The sequence below is a fragment of the Erinaceus europaeus genome, chromosome 9 (assembly GCF_950295315.1).
Source record: "Erinaceus europaeus chromosome 9, mEriEur2.1, whole genome shotgun sequence".
Lineage (NCBI taxonomy): Eukaryota > Metazoa > Chordata > Mammalia > Eulipotyphla > Erinaceidae > Erinaceus > Erinaceus europaeus.
In genome coordinates this window covers 81423613-81450791 of record NC_080170.1, presented here as the reverse complement: position 1 = coordinate 81450791, position 27179 = coordinate 81423613, and the positions used below count along the sequence as shown (strand labels likewise).

General features: G+C 39.5%; 1 protein-coding gene and 1 pseudogene across 1 annotated transcript in view; one reads left to right on the top strand and one right to left on the bottom strand.

Annotated features, from left to right (window-relative positions):
* Positions 1-23100, bottom strand: part of HGD (homogentisate 1,2-dioxygenase) — a 66130-nt gene extending 43030 nt beyond the window's left edge. Inside the window, exons 1-4 of the mRNA XM_060198306.1 lie at positions 22906-23100; positions 15953-16024; positions 15238-15326; positions 9151-9256 (exon numbers count right to left, since the gene is read on the bottom strand). Of these exons, the coding sequence (XP_060054289.1) occupies positions 9151-9256; positions 15238-15326; positions 15953-16024; positions 22906-22920 (282 nt within the window). The 5' untranslated portion in view covers positions 22921-23100. The remainder of the gene's footprint in view (positions 1-9150; positions 9257-15237; positions 15327-15952; positions 16025-22905) is intronic.
* LOC103125303 (casein kinase II subunit beta-like) lies at positions 13580-14211 on the top strand (annotated as a pseudogene).
* Positions 23101-27179: the final 4079 nt, after the last annotated feature.

Genomic DNA, 27179 nt, shown 5'->3' with positions numbered 1-27179 from the left:
TAAAATGAAAAAAACTAACTGATAACCCCATCCAAAAATGGGAGGAGGACATGGACAGAATATTCACCACAGAAGAGATCCAAAAGGCCAGAAACACATGAAAAAATGCTCCAAGTCTTTGATTGCCAGAGAAATGCAAATAAAGACAACAATGAGATACCACTTCACTCCTGTGAGAATATCATACATCAGAAAAGGTAACAGCAGCAAATGCTGGAGAGGGTGTGGGGTCAAAGAAACCCTTCTACACTGCTGGTGGGAATGTCAATCGGTCCAACCTCTGTGGAGAACAGTCTGGAGAACTCTCCGAAGGCTAGAAATGGACCTACCCTATGATCCTGCAATTCCTCTCCTGGGGATATATCCTAAGGAACCCAACACACCCATCCAAAAAAATTTGTGTACACATATGTTCTTAGCAGCACAATTTGTAATAGCCAAAACCTGGAAGCAACCCAGGTGTCCAACAACAGATGAGGGGCTGAGCAAGTTGTGTTATATATACACAAAATGGAATACTACTCATCTGTAAAAAATGGTGACTTCACCATTTTCAGCCGATCTTGGATGGACCTTGAAAAATTCATGTTAAGTGAAATAAGTCAGAAACAGAAGGATGAATATGGGATGATCTCACTCTCAGGCAGAAGTTGAAAAACAAGATCAGAAGAAAAAAAAAAACACAAGTAGAACCTGAAACGGAATTGGCGTATCACACCAAAGTAAAAGACTCTGGGGTGGGGTTGGGTGGGTGGGGAGAATACAGGTCCAAGAAGGATGACAGAGGACCTAGTGGGGGTTGTATTGTTATATGGGAAACTGGGGAATGTTATGCATGTACAAACTATTGTATTTATGTAAATACAATACATTGTATTTTTACATGTTGAATGTAAAACATTAATTCCCCAATAAAGAAATAAAAAAAAAACTAACTGAATTTAATTCTGAGAACGAGATTTATAGCTATTACCTTAAGGGAATACATTTAAGTTGCAGTATCAGAGTGCTGGTTCTTGCCTGCTGGGTGCTAGGCACTGAACAAAGTATGCTCACACCTGTTCTCTCACATAATGTTCACAATAGCACTGCAAAGCAGATGTCAAGGTCACCCCAGTTTATAAGTAAAACACTATGGTTCAAAGACACAGCAGGTACATAGAAAGGCAGAGAGAAAACTGCAGGTCTGTTTTTTTTTCCCCCAACAATATATACTTGTTAGTAGTGGCATGTACCTTAGCTCAGGGACAAAGGAAAGGCACCAGGGTTCTCAGAAGGTTTAAAATAAAAGAGCTTAGCCCACTCTAGCATGAGGTTTGATTCATTACTGAAAGCAGAGTACATAAGTAATTCTGATAGTCAACAGAAATGCTTATTTGAGAGTAGGGCAGTAGTGCAGCAGGCTAAGCACACATGGCAGGAAGTGCAAGGACCAGCCTATGGATCCCAGTTCGAGCCTCTGGATCCCCACCTGCAAGGGAATTGCTTCACAGGCAGGGGAGTCGCTTCATAGGCGGTGAAGCAGGTGTACAAGTGTCTATCTTTCTCTCCCCCTCTCTGTCTTCCCCTCCTATTTCTCTCTGTCCTATCTAACAATGACAACATAAACAACAACAACAACAATAATAACTACAACAACAATAAAAACAACAGAGGCAACAAGAGGGAAAATAAATAAATATAATAAAAAATAATAAAAAGAAATGCTTACTTGTCACTAGACCTAAAGGGAAAACTTTAGGACAATGAATGGAAATTCTTTGGGATAATGTAATAGCAATTTGTCATAACAGACTTAAAAAATCCGATTCAGATAATAAGCCTTTAAGTTCTATTTCAGAAGCTTCTTTTCAGATAGTATTCAACGCATTTATATATCTTATATAGTTTATATCAGATTAAAACCAAATAATGCTATGGATATTAAATATTTTCACCTGTTTATGTAATTTCTTGACATCCAACTCACTAGGTGCCCTTCTAAATTCTAAATAACTTTCATGTAGAGGTCATTAGGTTAGAAAAAAACACTGGGCTAAGGGTAGATAGCATAATGGTTATGCAAAGAGACTTTCATGCCTGAGGCTCCAAAGTTCCAGTTCAATTAGTTGCACCACCATAAGCCAGAGCTGAGTAGTGCTCAGGTAAAAAACAAAACCAGAAACAAACAAAAACAAAAAATATATATAAGTTCAATAGAATATTATTCAGTTGTTAAAAATAAGGACGTCAGACTTGTGGGGTGGAACTATGGCAACCTAGTCATGGAAAGTTGGCTCTCCCCCAGAAAACAAATATTACAGAAACAAAATTCAAGGAATTTCATCAGAAACCATTGATAAAGAAAGGAATATCACTACCTGTTGGATGGTGATTGCACGTCAACAGCAGGAGCAAAGAGCAGAAATGCAGCACTACATTGCTGGTGGGCACCATATTTGCAGTTGCTTTAAATCCATGCAGCAGATTCAAAGGGCCTGTGCAACTGCTCAGGAACCAAGTGGCTTAAAAAAAGTTCTGTTGAGCCACCCCTTCATCTGGAGCTCTAATCAGGGAATCCTTGGATTCCCACATTGATATAATGGGCATAGACCTCTGATAGATCTCTTTCTCCACCAACACAAGTCACTTTCATCAAAAATGTCATCATAAGCCCTCTCGTGGACCTCTCCAGGACCTTGCTCTCAATGTACAGCAGCAATGGTAGGGACTGCCCCACTCTCTGAAGGGAGGCTGGGTCAACATACTCTGCCACTCAAGGAAGACTGATCCTGAAATGAGTGCAGCCTAGAATGTTCCTAGCTGTGACCATAGACTACGAGCTCAGACTGACAGGGACTCCAAGGTTACAACAGGCTCCTGTGCTAATATAAATATACATAGGCCCTAGGTTAGATTGATGGGGCTTATAGTTAATGATATTTGTATACTTTCCTTATATTTGGGATCTCCAAATATAAGCCCTAATCCAGCTTTCTAGTCCTATCCTCAACTCTGACACCATCTTCCCAGACAATACTTTTAGTCCACTTGCATGTTAGCTATTAGGCTCAGGCAAAAATTACTGAAGTCATGGGCCACATGGAACATACCTAAAATATACTCCCTAATTTCTTCCCACACTAAGACCCCTAGTTTCATTTGCTCCATTTCTACCTTTAGGTTTCTGTTTATTGAACAATTTGCTTTATATCTTATTGCCTTTTGGCCACCAAATTGCAGATGCTACTATGATGTCATCCTTACCTCCCTAGGCAGATAACCTCACCAATGTGTCCTGGAACCATACCTTTCTAGAGCCCTACCCCATAGAGAAAGACAGAAACAGGTGGGGGTGGGGTGGGGTGGGTATGGATAAACCTATAATGTCTATGTTCAGTGGAGAAGCAATTACAGAAGCCAGACCTTCCACCTTCTGCACTCCATGGGGAATTTTGGTCCATATTCCCAGAGGTATAAGAATAGGGAAGCTTCCAATGGAGATGATGGGAAATGGAACTCTGGTGGTGGTAACAGTGTGGGATTGTACCCCTGTTATAGTCCAATCTTGTTAATCATTATTATTAAAAAATAATTGCATGAATATTGGGTGATTTTGCTCATAGAAAGAAGTTGAGAAAAAAGAACAAAAAAGGAAACAGAAAGTAGAACTTGGAATGGGTTTGGAGTATTACACCAAAGTAAAAGACACTGGGGGGAGGGTGGATTTTCAGGCCCACTGTAAGGGTGGTGGTAGTGGTGGGGTGAAGACACAGACCTTTAATTGTGGGAACAGTGTTAAAATATACTTCTTTTTAACTTATCTTATAAATCACTATTTAATCAATATGTCATGGGAAAAATAGATTGAATATTTCAGGTTTTTTTTACTGTCTAGATTTCAATTCTGAGTATATATTTTTTTAGTCTAAGTATTTAAGGTTTCAAGTTTGTAACCTGGTTGGGTCATCCTACCTTGCCTCTCAAGGAAGACTGGTCCTGAAATAAGTGCAGCCTAGAATGTTCCCAGCTATGACCATGAACTGTGAGCTTAAACTAATAGGAACCCAGAGTTTACACAGGCTCTTGTGCTAAATATGAATATATATGGGCCCTGGGTCAGATTGATGGGATAAACAATTTAATTTATATATTTTCTTAAAGTCTGAGAGCTACTCTCTGCCCTAATCCAGCTTTCTAGTCCTATTCTCAACTCTGACACCACCTTCCCAGACATTTTTAATCCACTTACATGTTAGTTATCAAATTCCAGAAAAAATTATTAAAGCATGAGTCCTTAGGAACATACCTAAAGTGGACTTCCTACCTTCTCTCTACCTTAAGATCCCTATTCTCATCTGCTCTATTCCTACTTTTTGGTTTCTATTTATTAAACACTTTGTCCTGCTTTATACTTCACCGCCTTTCAACCACCAAGTTGCAGATGCAACTATAATTTCATCTGACCTCCCTGGGCAGAAGACCTCACCATTGTGCCCTGGGACCTCACCACTCCAGAGCCCTACTCCACTAGGGAAAGATAGAAACAGGCTAGGGGTATGGATCCACCTGTCAACTGCCCATGTTCAGTGGAGAAGTAATCAAAGAAACTAGAACTCCCACCTTCTGCACCTCATAAAGAATTTTGGTTCACATTCCCATGGGGGGAGAAATGTTAGGGGAATACAACCAGAGGGCTCTAAACTCCAACTCTATCAGTACCCGGAAAGAGAAGAGGAAAACGGAAGGACATTCAGAAGTAGTAATGTGTGTGGATGTGATTTAGAAAGGAATAGAAGGCAAGGTCATAGGAAAAAAAAAAAGGGCAAGTATATATAAATATAGGTAGTTATAGAAATAATAGTCAACCTATATCTGTGACCTTGGGAGAACTACTGCAGTTTCCAGTAGAGCGAATGAGAACACAGAACTCTGGTGGTAGAAATGGTGTGAAATAATGCCTCTTTTATCTCATAGTTTTGTAAACCAATATTTAATTACTAATACATTTTTTAAAAAATTTGTAAAAGTTCTGTTTAGAGCTGCAGAAGCCATGGGCTCTTGAGTGAACACCAGGAAACCACTTGGGGTCGAATGGGGGACCAGGGAATGAAACATTGTACCTCTGTGGCAGCTGGAAGTCAACCAAACTCTAAGGTTTCCTAGCTTCCATAGAGACACTGGTGAATGGTATCAGACTGTCCTGCAGGAGATGAGTAACTTGAGGGCTTACAGCTGAGTTCTCTCTTTCAGGAATCAGTTTCTGAAGAGAATAGTGTCTGAGGTCCCCCTCCTATACCCCCAGGCCTCTGTTAAGGACATAAGGCACCATATTATGGAACCTCTCCTTTCCCTGCAACTCACATACAAAACAGAACCCAGCACCTGGCCAACAATAAAAAACAAAAATATAGTAAAACTAAGAAAAATCTCTTATTAGGAAATCAAGATGTCCAGGAACCTAATGATACAGATCCAGGAGAGAAAGACTTTAGGAAATTTGAAGAAATACAAAGCTTTCAACTTAATATGCAAAGAAAGAAATCTATGACTTAAAAGAGTCATTTGATAAGAAAAAAGAAAACTTGAAAACAGAGTTATAGGGTGTAAAGGATACTTTGAATCATTCCAGTCTCAAACAATAAACCAAGGAAGTAGACTTATCCATGTAGAAGAGATAACATTAGAAATAGAAAATAAACTGGCCATACTCTTTGACTTCAAAGTAGAAGGAGAAAAAAGGTTTAGAAAAAATGAGGTAACTCTTCAAGAGATTAATGACTCCACTAGAAAAGCAAATATCAGAACTGTAGAAGTCTTATAAAGAGAGAAGAGAAAGGAACAGAAACCATATTCAATAATAATAGAAAAAAAGCCACATTTGGGATTTGGTCAGTATATAGATGTTCAGGAAGCAGAGGTAGTCTCCAAATTTCTAAACTTAAATAGATTTACTCTAGGACACATCATTCTGAAACTATTGAAAATCAAAGGCAAAGAAAAATTTTTACAAGTTTCCAGAGAAAAGAAGTGTGTGACTTATAAAGGCAGTATAATCAGACCTGCATCAAATTTTTCTGCAGTAACTATGGAGGCCAGGAGAGAGTGGAATAGTATATTCAAGGTTTTAAAAGACAGCAATTGCCAGCAATATATATGTTGTCTAGTAAGACTATCATTCAAATATGAAGGAACAATCAAAACATTACCAGACAAAAACTAAAAGAGTTTGCCATTACTGGACTTGTATTATTGAAAGGAGTGCCACAGAAAAAGAAACAAGGACAATTTAACACTCAACAAGGTGATACACAGTAAAAATAGACTCAGAAACAAAAACTGTAGAAATATGTGACAACTTTAAAGCATGAAAGGAGAGGAAGAAATGGATAGAGGATGTTTAAGCAAAGGAAGGTAAGAAAAAAAAGTTTTTTTAAAGACTCTTTTAAGTATATTTACATGTAATATGTTTATGTATAAATGGTATGTATATTTTATATATAACACACTTAAGTGAATAGTTTTTTGTGTTTTAAATGATGTCATTTTTCTCTCCAGTACTTTTTATTTTTAATTATTTATTTTTTTGTTATCTTTAATTATTTATTGGATAGAGACAACCAGAAATTGAAAGAAAGGGTGAGATAGAGAGGGAAAGAGCCAGAGAAACAACTGCAGCCTGCTTCACCACTTGTGAAGCTTCCCCCTTGCAGGTGGTGACTGGAGGCTTGAACCTGACTCCTTGTGCATAGTAATGTGCGCTCAACCAGGTGTGCCACCACCTGGCCCCTCTCTATTACTTTTTAAATCTTCCTTATATCTCTTATTTTTCTCATCATTGTCATATATCATACCTTGAGATTCTTGAGTTTGCTGTTTGTGTTCGTGGACTCGTTACAGTTTCTATCTATTACCAAATGATCCTCATTTCTCTAAAGGAGAACTGCCAGATAGTTTTGCTTACATATGCAATCTAAAGAAGTGACACAGATGTATTTATTAATAAGAAAAATAAAGGTAGTCAATCCATCTCTAGGATTTTGTAAAAAAAAAAAAAAAAGAAAAAGAAAAACAAACTATGATGGCAATCTTCAGGGAGAGGGTGGAGAACCAGGGGAAGAGGGGAGGGCACAGAACTGTGGTAAGCATGGTATGAAACTATTTCTTTGTAATCTTAAAATCTTGTAATCCACTATTATATCACCAGTAAAACTTTAAAAAATTTCAGCCACCAAGTTGCAGATGCCACCATGACACCAAAATGACTTTTCTGGGCAGATGACTCTACCAGTCTGTCCTGGGGCCCCACTTCCCCAGAGTCCCACCTCACTAGGGCAAGAGATAGACAGGCTGGGAGTATGGATCAACCTGTCAACACCTATGTTCAGCAGGGAAGCAATTACAGAAACCAGACCTTCCACCTTCTGTACCGCATAATGACGCTGGGTCCATACTCCCAGGGGGATAAAGAATAGGAAAGCTATTGGGGAGGGGATGGGATATGGAATTCTGGTGGTAGGAATTATGTAGAGTTGTATCCCTCTTATCCTATGGTTTTTGTCACTGTTTCCTTTTTATAAAAATAAATAAATAAATAAAAACTTTATAAATAAATAAAAATGATGATGTCACCTTCTTTGCCTCTACTTGGATGGAACTGGGATGAATTGTGGTAAATGAGATAAACCAAAAAAAGGAGAAGAAAAAAGACTGATACCAGATAATCTCACTATCTCACTTATAGGTAGGACTTAAACAAGGACAGAAAGGGAAAACACAAAATGAAACTTGGGCTAGATATGGTGTGTTGTACTAAAGCAAAGGACTCTTAGGGAGAAGGGGAAGAGAGAAAGTGGAGAGGGTATTGGGGTCCTGGTGCATGATAAAGGAAAAGGAACTTAGGTGGGGGTGAAAGTGTTGTGCAGACACCCATCACAGGGAGATGAGAAATTGTACCCATGTGTCAACAATAATACTGTAAATCACTAACCACCCAATAAAATGATAAAAGAAAAAAACTACACAAGTTTATATACACATATGCAAGCAGATATGCAAAATCTGCCAGTCAATCCCCAAATTTCCAAGATTGAGTAAAGAAAGAGACACAGTAACAAAAGACCAGTATCTTAAGAAATGGAAGAGAAGCAAGCAAACTACTTCCTTTTTTCCCTTTTTTTAAAATATTATTTTATTTATTTATTCCCTTTTGTTGCCCTTGTTGTTTTATTGTTGTAGTTACTATTGTTTTCATCGTTGTTGGATAGGACAGAGAGAAATGGAGAGAGGAGGGGGAAGACAGAGAGGAGGAGAGAATGATAGATACCTGCAGACCTGCTTCACCTCTTGTGAAGCGACTCCTCTGCATGTGGGGAGCCGGGGCTCGAACCGGGTTCCTTATGCCGGTCCTTGTGCTTTGCACCACATGCGCTTAACCCGCTGCGCTACAGCCTGACTCCCACAAACTACTTCTAAGACTTGTGAGAACTATAGTAGTTATCTTTGGGAGGTGGAATGGTGGGGATACTGAACTCTGGTGGTGGGTGTGGTGTGGAACTGTACACTGTAATCTTACAATCTTGTAACCTACTATTAATCATAAAAAAGTGAAAAAATATATTTAAAAATGGGGGTGGGCAGGGGTAGATAGCATGATAGTTATGCAAAGAGACTTTCATGCCTGAGGTTCCAAAAACCCAGATTTATTCCCCTGCACCACCATAAACCAGAGCTGAGCAGTGTTCTGGAATAAAAGAAAAAAGAAAGAAAGAGAAAAAGAAAGAAAAAAAGAAAGGGAGGAAGGAAGGAAGGAAGGAAGGAAGGAAGGAAGGAAGGAAGGAAGGAAGGAAGGAAGAAAGAAAATGAAATAGGGGCCAGGTGGTGACACACCTGGTTAAGCACATACATTAAGCACAAAGATCTGGATTCAAGCCTCTGGTCCCCACCTGCAGGGGGAAAACTTTGTGAGTGGTGAAACAGTGCTGCAAGTGTCTTTCTGTCTCTTTCCCTCTTTATCTCTTCCTCCCCTCTCAATTTATTTCTGTCTCTATCTAATAATAAATAAATTTTTTAAAAAATAGTTTAATTTCTCAAGAATTCAAGCTTGACTTTTAAGTATTTACACTGTGGTTTTGACTGTATTGTATATTTCAATTTACAAGATGAGGTTACCTGGTTAGGATCAGCATCAACTTCATCCCAGTTGTGAGTGATGTGGCCTTCATCAATGGATTGAAAAGGCTTGTGAGAAACTGAGGGTAGAATCCTATATAGCCAGCTGTGGGAGAAAGGGGAGGGGGAGGAAACAAGGACACATAATCCTTATTATGTGAGTGATGCACAGGCTGACTTAGAAAGTATCATCAGGGAGTCGGGCTGTAGCGCAGCGGGTTAAGCGTAGGTGGCGCAAAGCACAAGGACCGGCATAAGGATCCCGGTTCGAGCCCCCGGCTCCCCACCTGCAGGGGAGTCGCTTCACAGGCGGTGAAGCAGGTCTGCAGGTGTCTGTCTTTCTCTCCTCTCTGTCTTCCCCTCCTCTTTCCATTTCTCTCTATCCTATCCAACAATGACGACAACAACAATAATAAGTACAACAATAAAACAACAAGGGCAACAAAAGGGAATAAATAAAATAAAATTAAAAAATATATAAAAAAAAAAAAAAAAAAAAAAGAAAGTATCATCAGGAAGCTGCTCAAATCAACAAGACAGGAAGCTGTGATACAGCATCATTTCATATATATACTTACAAACCATTAACATAACCATTACACCATCTCCCCAACCCCACAACATTACTTCTCAGCAGTCATTGCTTCCCCACAGCCTTAGTCTCTTCTCATCTCTCCACTTCCCCATCATGTTTCAAAGTGATGCTTTTGGTTATGCCTATGAAATTCACATTTACAAAAACTGGAGAATTGGCTTTCTTAGTTGCAACTATAAAGGGAAGAGAAATACTTTGAGGGAGGGATACCTGTGTAGGAAAACATTAGTGGATTTATCAGTTAAGATTCTTCACTCTGGAAGATAAGGACCATGAATTTCTTTTAGATTGAGAGAACATGCATGGCTCCTTTGTTATTTCTGAAGTATAATAACATTCTCTTCTGTAAAACTATAAAAAGAAATATTTATCAGTGATAAGAAGGATTCATATGATGCAAAAAGGTAAATAGCTTTTTCCTTCCAATTTTTCAGGACCTAAGAGGCATTAGAGTTTAACAACTTCCTTACATTTTCACTTAAAATCCAGTGAGAACAATTGGAAATTGTTAGGCCATTTCATTCTCACATCAATAACATCTGAGTGTATTTGATCACCCACAAGTAAGACATTATTAATAATTTTGGACACAAAGATGACAAGTAGTATGTTATTTTAATTTTTTGTGCCATAAACAAAGATGAGGATCTGGATGTTTATTAGTCCTTTGTAATTTTTCTATGAATTACTTGTATAAGTCCTTTAACATTTGCCTGCTGATCTATTTGTCTTTTTGATATTACTTTATAAGAGGTTTAGGAGATTAAAACTGCTATGCTCCAAAATTATAGGACTATCCGTCACTGTTCTCTCTTAGTGTTCTTCTTTTCCCCCAGTCTCTGTGACTTTATTAGCAGCCGGAGGCTCGAACCAGGATCCTTACAGGGAGACTATGTTTTCTTTTCCTTCTTCCCCTATCTCTTCCCTTTTTTCCTACCTCCTCTACACTCCTTTTCTTCTTTCTTGTATTTCATCCCTATTTTATTAGATATATGTAAGCAAGGGTCTGAGCCAAAAATCTCCCTGCCAAAACCCAGATTCCAGGCTTCAGGAAGAAAAGAAGACTCATATGGAGAAACTCTAAAGAGAATACAATGTATATCAGGGGAAATACAGAAACTCACCAAGTGGAACCCGAGTCCCTTTAAGGCTCAGAGTACAGAAGAGAGACTTTACTTCTGACAAAAGATCAGACCTGCTCTAACAGGCTGTGGTCCTTTAAATTGTAGTGCAGCCTACTTTAGGAGTTAGAGTTGACCTGACCCAACCTTTTAGAGTTCAAAGTCCAGATTTGCTCAGTTTCCATTTTATTCACTCAGCTTTAGCAGATGTGGCCTTTCATCTTGGACGTTAGAATATGTGTAAACTAAGCCTTTCCAGTTTCTAGCAGTATACAGAGTTGAGAAGGCTGTTTGTGTAGCTTAGAACTAAATGTGTGACCCTAGGCAATTCACAACGTAGGATGTCTTGGATCCTACGTTAGTCATTCAATTATCCATACATTTTCATAATTATTTAGAATTTGTGAACCTAGACTCCCTGGCACACAGTAGATGCTCACTAATCAGAACAGGTAAAATCACCTGGTTTCTATGGTGATCCAAAAATTTCACATTCTTTTCCTGACTCTCACTTTCTCAGGACCTAAAAGATCAAGAACTAATCTGGGAGTTAGGCAGTAGCACAGCAGGTTAAGGGCACATGGCGCAAAGTGCAAGGACTGGTGTAATGATCCTGGTTCCAGCCCCCGGCTCCCCAACTGCAGGGGGGTCGCTTCACAGGCAGTGAAGCAGGTCTGCAGGTGTCTATTTTTCTCTCCCCCTCTCTGTTTTCTCCTCCTCTCTCCATTTCTCTCTGTCCTATCCAACAACAATGGCATCAATAGCAACAATAATAACTACAATAATAAAAAACAAGGGCAACAAAAAATGGAATAAATAATTATTTTAAAAAAGAACCAATCTGATAAAAATTAAGTCATGCTAATCTCTGTTTCGTGTGAGCCTGACATTCTAGGCTTCAAGCAAGTAGTGATAGAATTGCAAGCTTGTCTATCTATGGCCACTGGGGATTTTGAGCATTTTAATGAAATTCTTATAGATACCTTTGGATAGTTTCAAACATATGGGTGAGCCATGCCCAGTATCCTTTGTTTTTTAGCTGAGTTTATAAAATTCCCCAGGCAATACTACATTGCCCTGGACAGAGATGCAATCCTTATTCAGGGACTGGTGCCAGCTTCTTAATGAAATGCCAACAGCTCCTTTTCAGCCTTCTGGAATAGAGCTCAGCTGCTGCTGGCTGAAGATATTGCTGAATAATGGGAGCAAGCAACAGAATCTGGCGGCCAGGTGTCCTGTTAGTGAGTGGGCCACAGAGTTAAGAACATAGTTATGGAGGCCAGGTTGCCACAAATTAGAGTGAGCAGAAATTATGTACCTTGAATATCTGAGTTTGTAGATAGGAAGTGAGATGATCAAATAACTATAGAGTTAACCCCTGATTTTTTGACAAGTATGGAGAACTCTCTCTGCTTTGCTCCCTCTGTGTATTTACCAAATAAGAGAAAAGCAACAATATATATATTTTTTATGCTTTTATTTATTTATTTTCCATTTTCTTGCCCTTGTTTTTTCGTTGTTGTTGTAGTTATTGTTGTTATTGATGTCATTGTTAGATAGGACAGAGAGAAATGGAGAGAGGAGGGGAAGACAGAGAGGGAGAGAGAAAGACAGACACCTGCAGACCTGCTTCACCACCTGTGAAGCCACTCCCCTGCAGGTGGGGAGCCAGGTGCTTGAACCGGGATCCTTACGCCAGTCCTTGTGCTTTGCGCCATCTGTGCTTAACCCACTGCACTACCGCCCGACTCCCGCAACAATATATTAACATACCACCTACAGGAGAAAATTCTGCTACTATGGCAATAAAGATGATCATAATAATTAATGTTATTAAGCATTTACACAGCATGCCTGGCAGTGTGTTAAGCATGTTATATGCATTTTTTCTTTTCAGCCTGTGACAACTATGATATAGGTACGTTATCTCTTTTCAAAATATTTTATTCATTTACTTCAATGAGTAAGTGAAAAAGAAAATGAGAGATAGAGAGACTGGCCAGGTAGTGGCACACCTGATTGAGTGCATATATTACAGTGCACAAGAATCTGGGTTTTTATCCCCCAGTTCCCATATGCAGGGGGAAAAGCTTTGCTAGTAGTGAAGCAGGGCTGCAGGTGTCTCTTTCTCTCTTCTCTGTCTTCCCATTCCTTCTTGGTTTCTGGCTGTCTCTATCCAGTAATGATTAAAAAAATAAAAATATATCTAAAAGTTTTTTTTTAAAAAAAGGGAGAGTGTTAACCCTGAGCACTGATCAGCTCTGAAAGCCTTTTGCATAACCATTTTGCTGTCTCCACAGCTAGATACTATCATCTCTTACAGATGAGGAATCAGAGACTCTGAGAGGTTAGAGTACATAGAAAAGGGAGGAGAGGGGCAAGGTGGTGGTCACCTGGTTGAGTACATATATTACAATGCACAACAACTCAGGATCAAGCCCCCAGTCCCCACCTACAAAAGGGACACTTCACAAGTGGTGAAGAAGTGCTGTAGGTATCTCTCTTTCTCTCTCCTCTATCTCCCCTTTCCTCTGAAATAAAATGAAAACAAATAAAAAATTTTTTAAAAGTAAAAAAAAACTTAAAAAGTAAACAAGAAAGAGAAAGGAAAGAATCCAGAATTTAAACTGCATGGGGGGTGGGGGTGGGATGGGGTGGTGGCAGTCACTTCCCTCCATCCTTCCCTCAGCCCTGTCCTACTGGTGATGTGAACAGGAGCACCTCAGAGTAGGTGTCCTAGATGTCCTGGTTCTGTGGGATTCATGGCAATGAGTTCTTCTGTAAAGTGGATGAAGATTATATCCAGTACAGATTCAATCTCACTGCACTCAGTGAGCAGGTGCCTCACTCTCAACAAGCTCATGATCTTGGACCTGGAGTCTGATGAAGAGCTGGAAGACATCCCTAATCAGAGTGACCTGATTAAGCAAGCAGCTGAGATTCTTTATGGATTGATCCATGCCCACTATATCCTCACCAACTAAGGTATTGCCCAGATGTTGGGAAAATATCATCAGGGAGATTTTTGGCTACTATCTCCATGTTTACTGTGAGAATCAGCCAGTCAGCCTTTCAGACATCTCAGGAGAGGCCATGGTGAAACTCTAGTGTCCCAACTGCTGGGTAGTTCACAGCCAGTCATCTTGGTACCACCACACAAATGGCACCTACTTGGGCACCAGTTTCCCTCACATGTTCTTCATGGTACATCTTGAATACTGGCTCAAGTGGCCTGCCAAATACTTTGTGTTCAGGCTCTGTGGTTTTAAGATTCATCCGACAGCATTCCAGCTGTAGCTCCAAGCCTCCAGCAACTTCAAGACCTCAGTCAAGACAATTTGCTGAGTCTTCACTCTATTGGCTCCTTCATTTTTCACACCTCCATCCCTTTGCTGCCACCCTCCCAGAAACACTTTATGGTTTTTAGTTTAAGTTAAAGGAGTCATTATTGTGGTCAGAATAATAAATTAAAGTGGAAGAAATGGAATAAATAAACAAACTGATGCTAGAGTGGATGTGGTTAACCACAAACGGAAAAAATCTTTCTTATCTGTATGATTTCTGGTACTTTTGTATGCACTATTACATTTGTTTCTCAGGTGGACTGAGCTGTAGAAGTCCTGCCCTTCTTTCTAAATCTCCAGTGTCAGTAACAATCCTCTCCACAAATGCCTTGGGCTGGAATCCTATAATCACACACTAGTTGTTTGTCACAATACTTAAACCTCCTCAAACTACAACATTTAATGCATCTAGCCTAGCCACTAGGAGTTAATCAAGGGAGAGAGAGTTCATTGGCCTGACTTGTAAGACTATGGCAAACATAGAGTGTGACACATTGTGCTAATGAATATGTTAGATTCTAGCAAATGCAAATTCCAAAGAGTAAAGACCTTATTAATTCAAACCACAAGGGATCTTAAACATGACCTTATAACTACCCAGGCTTGGATTAGCCAAAATTTTCATGCAAAGAACATAATACCTCTAGTCAGCTGAAGGAGATATTACTCTGAATGTACTATACATTTGAGGTAATATTTTTTGTTTGTTAATTTTTCCCTTATTTTCTAAAAATAAACCAACATCCAAAATTCAACTGGACAATCCTTATAGGACACTCAGATTACTAGGAACATTATCTTCTGATTACAGATGAGAATTTGTAAATAGAACTGGACACATATGCTTTACTGCTTTCCTGCTTTCTTTCCACTTGTCACATCAGATTATATCTGGGGAAAAATCTCATCATCCTAGACCATGACCCTGAGTATAACCTAAGAGTCTGCAGTCCAGGTATAGGAAATAGCTCTAAGTTCTGGTTTCAAGTTCTATCATCTGTAGGTCAGATTCAACCTACTCCGGTACCTTCTCTTATTGGTGCTCCGTGGACAAGTGAAAGCCGATCCTGAGAGCTGCTCAGCATACAGATTGTAGGGGCAGACTTGAGGATTGTTCTAAAACAAAGGAGGTAATGAGTAACATCACTATCACAAGAGCATCCTACCCACCCACCAAGAAACTCACTGGGTAATTCTGTCGTGGGTGAGGAAGCTCCGGGACACTGCACATGACATGTAGCAACCTCTTAGGTAACTTCCCCCAATCTTAAATATTTTTATGAACATTTTGCCGTATTTGGCCACTGTTACAACACTAGTGTGAATGAACATCTGTATATATTTGGTTTTTAGGACTGATTGATTTCTCTTCATTTTCACAGCTATGCTACTCAAAGGAATCACAGAAAAGTCCTCTAGTACTGAACCTTGAGGATTCTCCTGGAAGTCCTACCATTAGTTTTACTATTTGGAATTTGGCACATTGCCATAAGTAAGTAGCACTAATTTTAAACTTTATATTGTCATATCCCAGTTGTCTACATCCCAATTGTCTTAATGATTGTCTATTGTTTATATTCCAATTGTCTTAATGATTCATGAAGTTCTTAGCTAGTTCGCAGGCTAACCTACAGTGTGGAAAATCGGGAGTAACCCTAAAGGGTACAGGCACTTTGGTCTAAGTGTTGTCATCTAGGTTTATGATTTAGATCATTCCAAGCTAACATTCTAGTCATTCATACCTGTCCTTCTGGCAGAGCACCTGGGCACCGAGGGTCCTCTGAGGAACATTCATTTCCGAATCCAGAAATATACTATATATGACAAAGACACAAACACCAGCATTAGGAGTGAGGTATGCTAACACCTATCTTGAGATGTGAAACTGTACCTTGTGACAAAAATAATCCTGTAAATCAATATTTCCTCACTAAAGTGATAAAAAAAAAACATTATCACCACTAATGAGCTTTAAATAGCATTTAGTAACAATGGCAATCTACAAATGCAATTTCTATAAGGATGTGAGACTGTGTAAAGTGTCCCATGCATAATGCCTTTATTAAATCTTGGCATATGCTTCATTTAGGAAAGACAATATGCTCTGTGTGAATTTTACAACTAATTGGAAGAACACTGGATATTGCATAGACTCTCCACCATTTAAGAATAGTAGGTTGATTTATGAATTTGTTCCTAATTATTCTATTAATTATTAACTAATTAATTATTATTCTAGTTTCATGAAGGAGTTCCTAAAAGGGGAGATAATTCAGTTATCACGTAAAGCAGCCAGGGTCTCTCACATATGTGATTTCCCTGCTCTGAGGCCACTTTCTCATTCAGATGGGGATAGAAAAAGAGACTACATCCCCAGAGCTTCTCCCTATGATGTGTTACTCCTACATGGCACTAGGGTTTGGTCCTGGGCTGCATGAGTGACAAAGTCTATGTGCCCTACCCATCAAACTTTCTCCCAGCCCCAGCTGAGTAAGATCTTGAAAGGCATAGACTATACTCTCCCTGAGCTCTGTTCTTCCCTGTGCTGAAACACACAATTGTAAAGAAGCTTATTGATCCTTACTCCCAGTAAAGGAGAAATGATAGGGGGAAGATGACCAGAGAGCTCTGAACTCCAACTCCATCAGGTACCAGAGAGAGAGAAGGAAAAAGGGAGAGACATTTAGATGTAGTAATAGGTATATGTGACTTAGAAAGGAAGCTGGACCTTATTTTAAAAAAAGCCAATTATATACAAATATAGATAGATGGTTGTAGAAATAATAGTTAACCCATATCTGCAACCTTGGGAGAATTATTATAACTGTGTGACAACATAGTCTATACAGTCTACTCTAATTGCTGTTTCCTTTGTACTCGGGGTGGCGGGGGGGGGGGAGGAAATCAGGGATTTTTCTTAATAAAAAAATCTTTTTTAAGAAGCCCCTGACACTAACTCTTGAAACAGTTACCACACTCATGTTTTTGTTGTTGTTTGTTTGTTTGTTTGTTTAGATAGAGGCAAAGACAGAATGAAAGAAAACCACAGAACCAAAGCTTCTATGCTTGCAGTGGTAGCTGGGCTCAAACCTGGTTTGCACACATGGCAAAGTGGTGCACAATGCAAGTGAGCTATTCCACTAGTCCATTTGTGATTTCTCTTTCACTGTTAGTCCTCTCTGGTGGTCTATGAGTTCTGTGAAGATAGAGATCATGGCAGTCTTGCTTACCTCTGTATGATCTGTGCTTGGCTCAGTAACAGTTCTCTGATTTTCTTTTTCATGCATAGCCAGTTGTAATGAATGTGTATGCATCCTGCTATAAGTGGGGTTTGAATTTCCTTTTCTCTAACTTAAATAACAGCAATATCAAACACCAGTTTCTCCCTGCAGTTATTAGTAATGAATGCACTTAATTTTAGCTCAGGATCAAGACAGTGCATACAGCTCACTCATGAGTGAAATGCCATTATCTGAGCACATGTCTCTAAGAGAGATATAAGAAAGATGTATGTGGGTGGAGAGTAAGCCCTTGAGTTCTCAGCAGCATGAAAAAGAGTGAGTTTCATATGACACACCTGGATGTGTGAGCGAAGATCAGGCTGGTAGCTGCCTATATTTGGAAGGAATATTGAATGTGAAATTTTATGACCTAAAAAGCTATGGAAGTGAAATTATTCTTTTTTCCTCCAGATGCACTTTTTTTCTTGTGTATCTGAAAATCTATCATCACTAAAAACACCAAGTAATATTATATACAGATTGCTTAACAGCAGAACCATGGAAATTTGGAATGAATTCTCAGGGAAATGACAGACACCATCTAGCATTTCTGACTCTCCACTGAATACATCTTATTTTTCCTCTCTAAAAAGAACTTCTTGTTCACCATCAACAGCACTGAATTTGAGCCACAGAGAAATGGTAATGACCCCAAATTATCTTGAATCCCATGAAATGGGATTTTAACCCCATCTATGGCTAAAGTCACATAGTATTTATAGCCTTCATTTTGTTCCATGGCCACATTGTTTCTCCCTGCAAGTGTGGAAGGGTGGAGGACTACAGCTGAGCTTTCTGGCAGCATGGGTGAACTTATTCATTAACCTAAGGGTTTTCTGCAACTGCTGGTCTCAGGACAGAGCCCAGGGTTCTATGTATGTTTGGAAAAAGTGAGTAAGTGTGGTTATGAAGTATTCATGCAGACTGATTTAAAAAATAGACAGGAAAATAGCAAAAAAAAAAAAAAGATAAGAAAAGAAAAAAACAGCTGGTGATTTGGAAAAGAAGAGGTGTGTGTTCTGAATCAGTCTCTTGACTCTTAAGAACAGGGTAGGAACTGCTGACTCACTCTCCAGTCAGATGGCTTCTTTTAACCCTCGGGGAGAAAAAAACATGGATGGATTTATTAGAGTTTTGCAATGCCATGCCCCTCACTGCTGAAGGTAATCTGAATTTAGGAAGCAGTGTTTTGCTGCTGCTTTCCAACGCATTGAGATCAAGGACAGGATCTGAACTCTTATATCAGCTGTATTATATTGAGCTCCATCCCATTCACTGGGCTATGTACAAATTTAGTGTATGTATACGTATACGTGTATGTTTATAGTGGTCTACTTTTAAGCAAGTGTGTTCAGATGTTTTCTTTGGTCTAGGTTCCTGAATATTTTGATCCCACATAAAAATATGATCTCATTTCTTTTGTGAGAAAATTATATACACCCTTTCTAAATAAAAGAACAAAATCACTGAGCTTCATGAGACTTCAATACCATTGACTCTTTGGATGCTCATGGGTATACAGCTTTTTAATTTTCACCTGATCCCCAGGATATCATTCATTTGTCAGAGTAGTTTTACAAGGTGCTATCTCCTGACACTGGCTCTTGGTAACCCTAGTGGGATAAACAGATGGCACTCCTTACTTTCTTTTACTGGGTGTGAAAGAAACAGAAGTCAGCATACACATGGAACTACAGCTATCATTTTTTCCTGTGCAAAGTCCCCGGATTCTAAATAACTTTGTTGGGAACCTACAACATAGATAGTTAATGAGATTAATAGATGATTCTTGTAGGTTGATTATTAATCTCAAAGATATCTCTGTTGTAATCACTGGACCTTGTATTATCCTCCTAAAGAAAAAGAAACTTTAAAGATGCAGTTAGGTTAAGGATCTTGGTGTGGGGAAGTACACCAGATTATGTGGGTATTTCTAATCTCCCTAGATGCAATCTCATTTTCTTAAGTAATGGGTGTAGAAGAAGATTTGACCATAGAAGAGCAAAATAGTGATGTGATCATAGAAACAGACGTCAGAACTGGAAAATGGAGAAAGGGGCCGTAAGTCAGGGATGCAGGCCTCTAGCTGGAAAAGGCAGGAAAATGGATTCACCCTTGGACTCTCTCTTTTTTGTTGCCTTTGTTGTTTTATCATTGTTGTGGTTATTATTATTGTTGTTATTGATGTCCTTTGTTGCCAGATAGGAAAGAGAGAAATGGAGAGAGGAGGGGAAGACAGAGAGGGGGAGAGAAAGATAGACACCTGCAGACCTACTTCACTGCTTGTGAAGCGACACCCCTGCAGGTGGGGAGCCAGGGGCTTGAACCGGGATCCTTATGCCCGTCCTCTAGTTTCGTGCCACGTGCGCTTAACCCACTGCACTACAGCCCAACCCCCCACCCTTGGACTCTCTACAAGAAGCTAGTCTTTGCTAACACCTTGACTTTAGGAGCCAGATGGTAGCTCTCCCAGTAGAGGACCTAGGTTCAAATTCCAGGGGGAAAATTTAAACCAGTGGTGGAGCAGTACTGTGTTTCTCTTTTTCCTTCTCTCTCTACCCTTCTTCTATTTCTCTCTCTCTCTCTCTCTCTCTCTCTCTATATATATATATATATATATATATATATATATATATATCCACTGGGTTTGTTGTGCAGGTGGCAAGAAAAGAAAAGAAAAGGACTAGATTTCTAACCTCCAGAACTGTAACAGAATAAATCTGTGTTGTTTTAAGCTACTAAATATGTGGCAATTATTGCAGCAGACACAGAAAATTAATGCGATAATTAAGTAGACAAGTGGGCCCCATCTCTAGTTAATTGTTAGGATCACCCCAGATGCATTAAATATAGATGAAGATGTAGTGGATAAAAAATATTTTGTGGTTGTAGGAGTGGACAAAGTCTGCATGTTAAGCCAACTCTTCATTTCAGAAATGCAATTAAGAGTTGTAGAAGTTAAGTAATTTAAGAATTTAGCAAGATCTATTTTAAATTTCATTTTATTACTTTACCTTTTAAATTTTCTGTTATCAGTTGTGCTGCTTTTATATAAATGGGATTTTATTTGAGGATTTGTCTTGACATAGCCATTAAAATGAGGAAATAAAAGCTGAGGCCCTTTTATTTTTTTTAGTTTATATAATGTTTATTGATTAGAATGATGCAATCTGGCTTTCTGTGCTAGGATTCTTGATCTCTAAAGCTAACCTTTCCTCCTAGAGATTAGACAGCAGGCTGGGAAGAATGCCTTTGAAACTGAGAACAAAGACCAGCATGCAATTTACATTGGTGTGCTAGAGCTGTGCATAATAATTGCTTAAAAATTTCAACAGGATAGGATTTTAGATATAATTTATTTATAAATGGTAAGGATGTTTCCAATTCCTGTTCAACTCTTTTATAGAATTTTCATCAGAACAGAAATTTTATGCATTTTTTTCCTCTCATCAGAGCTTCACTGCTTCTGTCAGATAGAGACAGAGAGGAAGGAAGTGACACCACAGAACTAGAGTTTACCCCAGTGGGGTCTGCATGGCAAAGCAGGCACCCTTCCTAAGGAGCCATCTTGCCGACTATGAAATTTATTTCAGATAGATTAAAAGATATCTAGAGCATCATGCTAGCACATGTGATGGCAAGGATAGAACTTGGGACCTCATGTTTGAGAGTTCACCTTTTTATCCATTGTGCTACCTCCTAGGGACTGCTCTACTTTTAAGACTCATCAGAACAGTCTCCTATAGTAGCTTTTTGTTGACCCTATCTGCTCTAGATTGTCTTCTTCTATGGGGCTCTGTGCCTGCCCAATTCCGTTGCTCCCAGGGGTATCTTTTCTCTTTTAGGTAGAGAGAAAGAGAGGCAGAGAGGGAGAAAGATACACAGAGGGAAGGAGAGACACCATAGTACTGCTTCATAGCTCCTGAAGCTTCCCTGAGTAGGTGCTCCTATATGGTGACTGGAGGTTCAAATCAGGGTCCTTTATGTGTGGCACAGTGCACACTCTACCAGGTGAGATGTCTCTTGGTCCTTTCATTGCTGAATTTTAAGAATAAGAACTGTTTTTCAACTTTCAGGCAGGCATGAAGCTAATGAAATAGGCTCTTTCATTCCGATGTTGAGTGGTTTCAGGATTTCTATCAATTGGGGAACTGTTTGAGTCTTCAAACTTAGCATTAGTTGATGGATACTAAGGAAGTACTCAAAGTCTGCTTTCCAGAAAGGAGACTACAATGTGGTCCACCTAATCTGAGCCAAAGTTCTAGGCAGTTCTTAGTTCCATGTATATGTGTTGGCATTGACACAAGCCTGGGATAGATACTGGACACTGCTTTAGATGCTGGGCACACATTGCCCTTCCCTGGTCTTAAGGTACTAAGCCTCCAGATACCACTAATGCTCCTTTTGAACCCTGCGCTTTGGATCACACAAACTGAGTTGCAATCCAGTCTCCATACATATCAGCAGTGATCTTGGGCAAGCCACTTAATTTTTTCCAACTTTACTTTCATTGCTGACTACACAGAAACAAGACAAAGCACAGGTTTATTATGAAGGTTATAACATAAATTAATTCATAGTTAGATTGCACAGAAGATAACATATAGCCCATAACATCTTTCAACTGCACACTACACAAAAAAGAATTCTTTTGTAAAGGAGATGCTACAGTTTCTACTGACCTAGGACTGATTGTGAGCCTCAGAATGACTGAACAGATTCAGTATATCTCATTGTTCAGTTGGTAGTAGCCCAGGAAGCAGCAACAAGAGGAAGGTGTCAGAGAGGAGGGGTTGGGAAACAGAGATGGTAAGAAATGTGTCTGCCTGTAGTGAGGTGGAGCCTTTTTGATGTCCACAGATTTCCAGGACAGTATTTGAAATGAACCCAGGCAAGAGATGCCTGATATGTCATGAGCTTCATCTTTTTAAGTGTGTAATATTTTAATATTTATCAAAGTATATATTTCTCCCTTCCAGTAAAGAAAAGTTAAAACATGTGAGTGAAAATGAAAATTCTCTGTGCACCCATCCCAAATTCCTCTCCCTGAGATGAATGATTCTTTATGTTATGAGCCACCACTAATACACTGATGCTAATGCAATACCTGATACAATTCTCTTCTGCTTTATTTACCTTAAAACAACTTTCAGACTGAACTTAGAAACAAATGTATTACTAGTGATTTAGTAGTGTTTTACAAAATTGTAAGATATAGATATATATATTATCATTACTTTACATTCCCCCAGTCCCAGTGCTGCCGACTGACACTGTGGTGAAACGTCTCGAACATAGGACCAGGCTCTTTGTAAGACCTCACTGACACTAAAGTCCCCATAAGTTCTGGCTAAAGAAATCACATTAAACTCTTCAGATTGTCGTGGATTTTTTTTTTTTTTTTCTTTTCTTACCTTCAACTCGGCCATTTCTTCTGGTTGCAAGTATAACAATGTCTAGAAACCCAGGTCCAGACTGCTAGGGAAGCCCAAATACTTCTGTTTCCCCTTTGTACTTCTCTCTGATATATTCTCTTTGCTACACCGATGTCTTTGTTATGCTCACTGGTCAGCAGGCCACTCACGCTAGTCACAGGAGTGACCCAACAGGGTTACACTGATGCATGAAGGAGAAAGTCCAGCCAGCTTATTTCTCAACTACTTACACAATTGCCTTTGGTTTTCATTCTACCCAGATTGTTTCTAGAAGAGTTTGCAGAGGTTTTGTCTCTTTCTTCACTTGAGCTAAATATTGACCAGTTCCATTTAACCGAAGTAGGCTTGTTACTAAAGGCAAAGAAGGTGAAACTAGGAAAAGAACTATGGCTGTCCGTGCCTGATATGTGCGGCAGAGACATTTCCGCTCAGTCTTGACCCAGGCCTGGAAGGAGTGGGTCAGAATGTTTATTCCCAGGACAACAGTGAGAAAATGATTCATGCTCTGACACAAGTTTACTTCCCAGGGATGAGTTGTGAACTCTTCAGTCTGGAGGGCTTCATTTAAAACAAACTTAAAATTGGGGGTCGGGTGTAGTGCATAAAATTGGGGGTCGGGTGTAAGCGTTTAGGGTTAAGCACACGTGTGCAAAGTGTAAGGACCTGCGGAAGGATCCCCGTTTGAGCCCTCAGCTCCCCACCTGCGGGGGAGTCGCTTCACACGCGGTGAAGTAGGTCTGCAGGTGTCTCTCTCTTCCCTTCTCTGTCTTCCCCTCCTCTCTCGATTTCTCTCTGTCCTATAAAACAACAAATAACACCACCACCAACAATAATAATCACATCAAGGCTACAACAACAAGGACAACAAATGGGAAAAAAAAAAAAAGCCTCCAGGAGCAGTGGATTCATGGTTGTAGGCACTGAGCCCCAGCAATAACCCTGGAGGCAAAAAAAAAAACAACCCTTAAAATTAAAACAAAAATAAAATTAAACTTAGAACAACAGAGGATGTTTACTACTCCTCTTCTTAGCTTCTTAAATATATTATTCATGTTCCTATACATATCTTTTTGCCACCTGGGTTTCTGCTGGAGCTCCATGCCTGTACAATTCCACCTCTCCCAGAAGTCAGTCTCTCTCTCTCAGATAGAGAGACCAAGTGGAGAGACACTACAGCACAACACCAGCACACCTGAAGCTTCCTCTATGAAGATGTTTCCATGTGGTGACTGGAAGCTTAAATGCAGGTCCTCACACTTAGTAATTTGCTCATGCTACTGGGTGAGCTATCTTCCAGCCCTTATTTTTTTCTTTTTCTTTTTCTTTACTACTACTACTTCTTCTTCTATGATTCATTTCTTTGTTAAATATATATATGGAGAGAGAGAGAAAGAATGAGAATATTGCTCTGGCATCTATGATGCTGCAGGAAGAACTTGGAACCTCATGCTTAAAAGTCCAGCACCTTATTCACTATACTCTTCTCAGGCCACAATTAATTTCTGGTTTTTTTGTTGTCATCTCTGAGACTTCTCCACTTTGGGTTAACTTTTTCAGATAAGAACAGAGAAACAGAGAGGCAGCGAGAAAAACAGAGAAAGAAACCACAGAACTTCAATGGGAAGGGGACTAGATTTGAACTTGGAGGCTTTTTTTTTTTTCCCATTTGTTGTCCTTGTTGTTGTAGCCTCTACATGGCAAAGCAATACACTAGACAAGTAAGGAATTTTTCCAGCCCTATAAATGGTTTTATTTTAATTTTTATACTTTATTTACATATTTTAGCCGATATAACAAGGAGAAATTGAGGGGGTGAGATAGAGAAAGACAGAGAGACACCTGCAGCGCTGCTTCACCACTCATGAAGCTTCTGTCCTGTAGGTAGGGACTCGGGGCTTGAACCTGGATTCTTGTGCCTAACCAGATGTACTTAACAAGATGTGTCACCACCCCACCTCTCCTAACATTCTTTAAAAACACTTATTTCTTCTCCTCTCCCGGATCAACTAGGAATACCAAAGGAGACCACCCGGACCGAAACAAGACAGGACTACAATGACCACAGGAACCCAGTAAATCACCCGTGAGTACAAACACGCGTGGCTGGTGACAGAGAGGAGAGAGGGGCCTAAGGAGAGATTAAGTGACTGCTAACATTCAGCAGTTTATCAGTGGAGACACCACCTCCAGTCTGCTCCACAACAAGGGGACAGCTGAAGGGAGGAAAGGACTCCCCAGAGACTCACAAAGTGCAACTCTGAGTCTCCATTGCTACTACCCTCAGAATCTGGAGCAGCAACAGGGAGGGACACCAGGGGACAGAGATCTAACCGGGAAACTCAGAAGACCTATACCTCCTTGGCATAGCTGAGGGGCTGTGAAAGTCTCTTGCATAACCACTGGATTATCTCTGCCACACCCTGCTTTATCTCTTGGTTAGGAGTCAGTGATTAAGCTAAGAAGCCTATTGATAGTTTAAAAGCCCTCAGGCATCCATAACCTACAGGGAAGAAAAAAAAGAGGCTTTTACACCACTGAGCTTCAACTCAGGGATTGAAAAAAAACTGTCAACTTCCACCACGGTAAACCCTTTAATTAAATTACTTAGACACAAGTCAATCCAGGCAATAGTGATCAATAATTTGAAAAGTACTGATAAAGGGAACTCATAACATAATATATAAAATGGTTAAAACAACAAGAAAAAATATTGGAGACTCGAACCAGGACAAGAGTCCAGCTAAAAGTCCTCCAGAGGGTGAAGCACAAAACAACGAGTTCAACATCCAAACATTAGCTAAGGAAATAATAACAGGAGTGAGTAAAGAATCTGAAAAAAATTGTAATCAGAAATGCAGGAACAACAAATGAGAATATGGAAGAAAATTCTAATAATCGCATGGTTATTAGAGAGCTGAAAGCTGAAATCTCTGAGCTAAGAAGGCAACTAGCTGAACAAGCTAAAACAGTATCAGAGCAGGGCAACAAAATAGATGAACTCCAGAAAGCAGTAGAGGGCAGAGAGAATAGAATCTATGAGGCTGAAGACAGAATTAGATTGAGGATGAATTAGAGACAACTAAAAAAGAAGAGATCTCAAAAAGAGATTAAGAGATGCTGAAAACAACAATAGAGTCCTATGGGATGACTTCAAAAGAAACAATATATGCATTATTGGCTTACCAGAGGAAGAAAGAGAAGGAGAGGAAGAAAGCATTCTCCAGGCCATAATAGCTGAAAATTTCTCTAGTCTAGACAACACCAAAGACATGAAGATTCAAGAAGCCCAGAGGGTCCCAAACAGAATTAACCCAGACCTAAAGACACCAAGACATGTCATACTTAGAATGGAAAGGAATAAGGATAAAGAAAGGATCCTCAAGGCTGCAAGAGAAAAACAAAGAGTCACCTACAAAGGAAAACCCATAAGATTAGCAGCAGACTTCTCCATACAAACACTACAGGCCAGAAGAGAATGGCAAGATATCTATCGAGTGCTCAATGAGAAAGGCTTTCAGCCAAGAATACTATATCCTGCTAGACTGTCATTCAGACTAGATGGAAGCATCAAAACCTTCTCAGACAAGCAACAGTTGAAGGAAGCAACCATCACCAAGCCTGCCCTGAAAGAAGTTCTGAAAGGTCTCCTATAAACAACCTGACCACCACAAATAGGACATATATCAAAACACTCTAAAACTCTACAAGAATGGCGTTAAAACATCTTTAATCTTTGATATCAATAAATGTCAATGGCCTGAATTCACCTATTAAAAGACACAGAGTAGGAAGATGGATCAGAAAACACAACCCAACAATATGTTGTCTACAGGAAACTCACCGAACACAACAAGACAAACACAGACTTAAAGTGAAAGGATGGAAAACTATCATTCAAGCCAATGGCCCACAAAAAAGGGCAGGAACAGCTATTCTCATATCTGACATGACAGACTTTAAAATAGATAAGATTAAAAAATATAGGAATGGACACTACTTAATGCTCAGAGGATCAGTCAATCAAGAGGACTTAACAATTACTAATATCTATGCACCCAATGAGAAGCCATCTAAATACATCAAACTTCTACTGAAAGAGCTACAGCAATATATTAACAGTAACACAATCATAGTAGGGGACTTCAACACCCCACTATCTCAACTTGACAGATCATCCAGGCAGAAAATCAGTAAAGACATAAGGGAGCTAAATGAAGAGATAGATAAACTAGAACTATTGGACATTTTCAGAG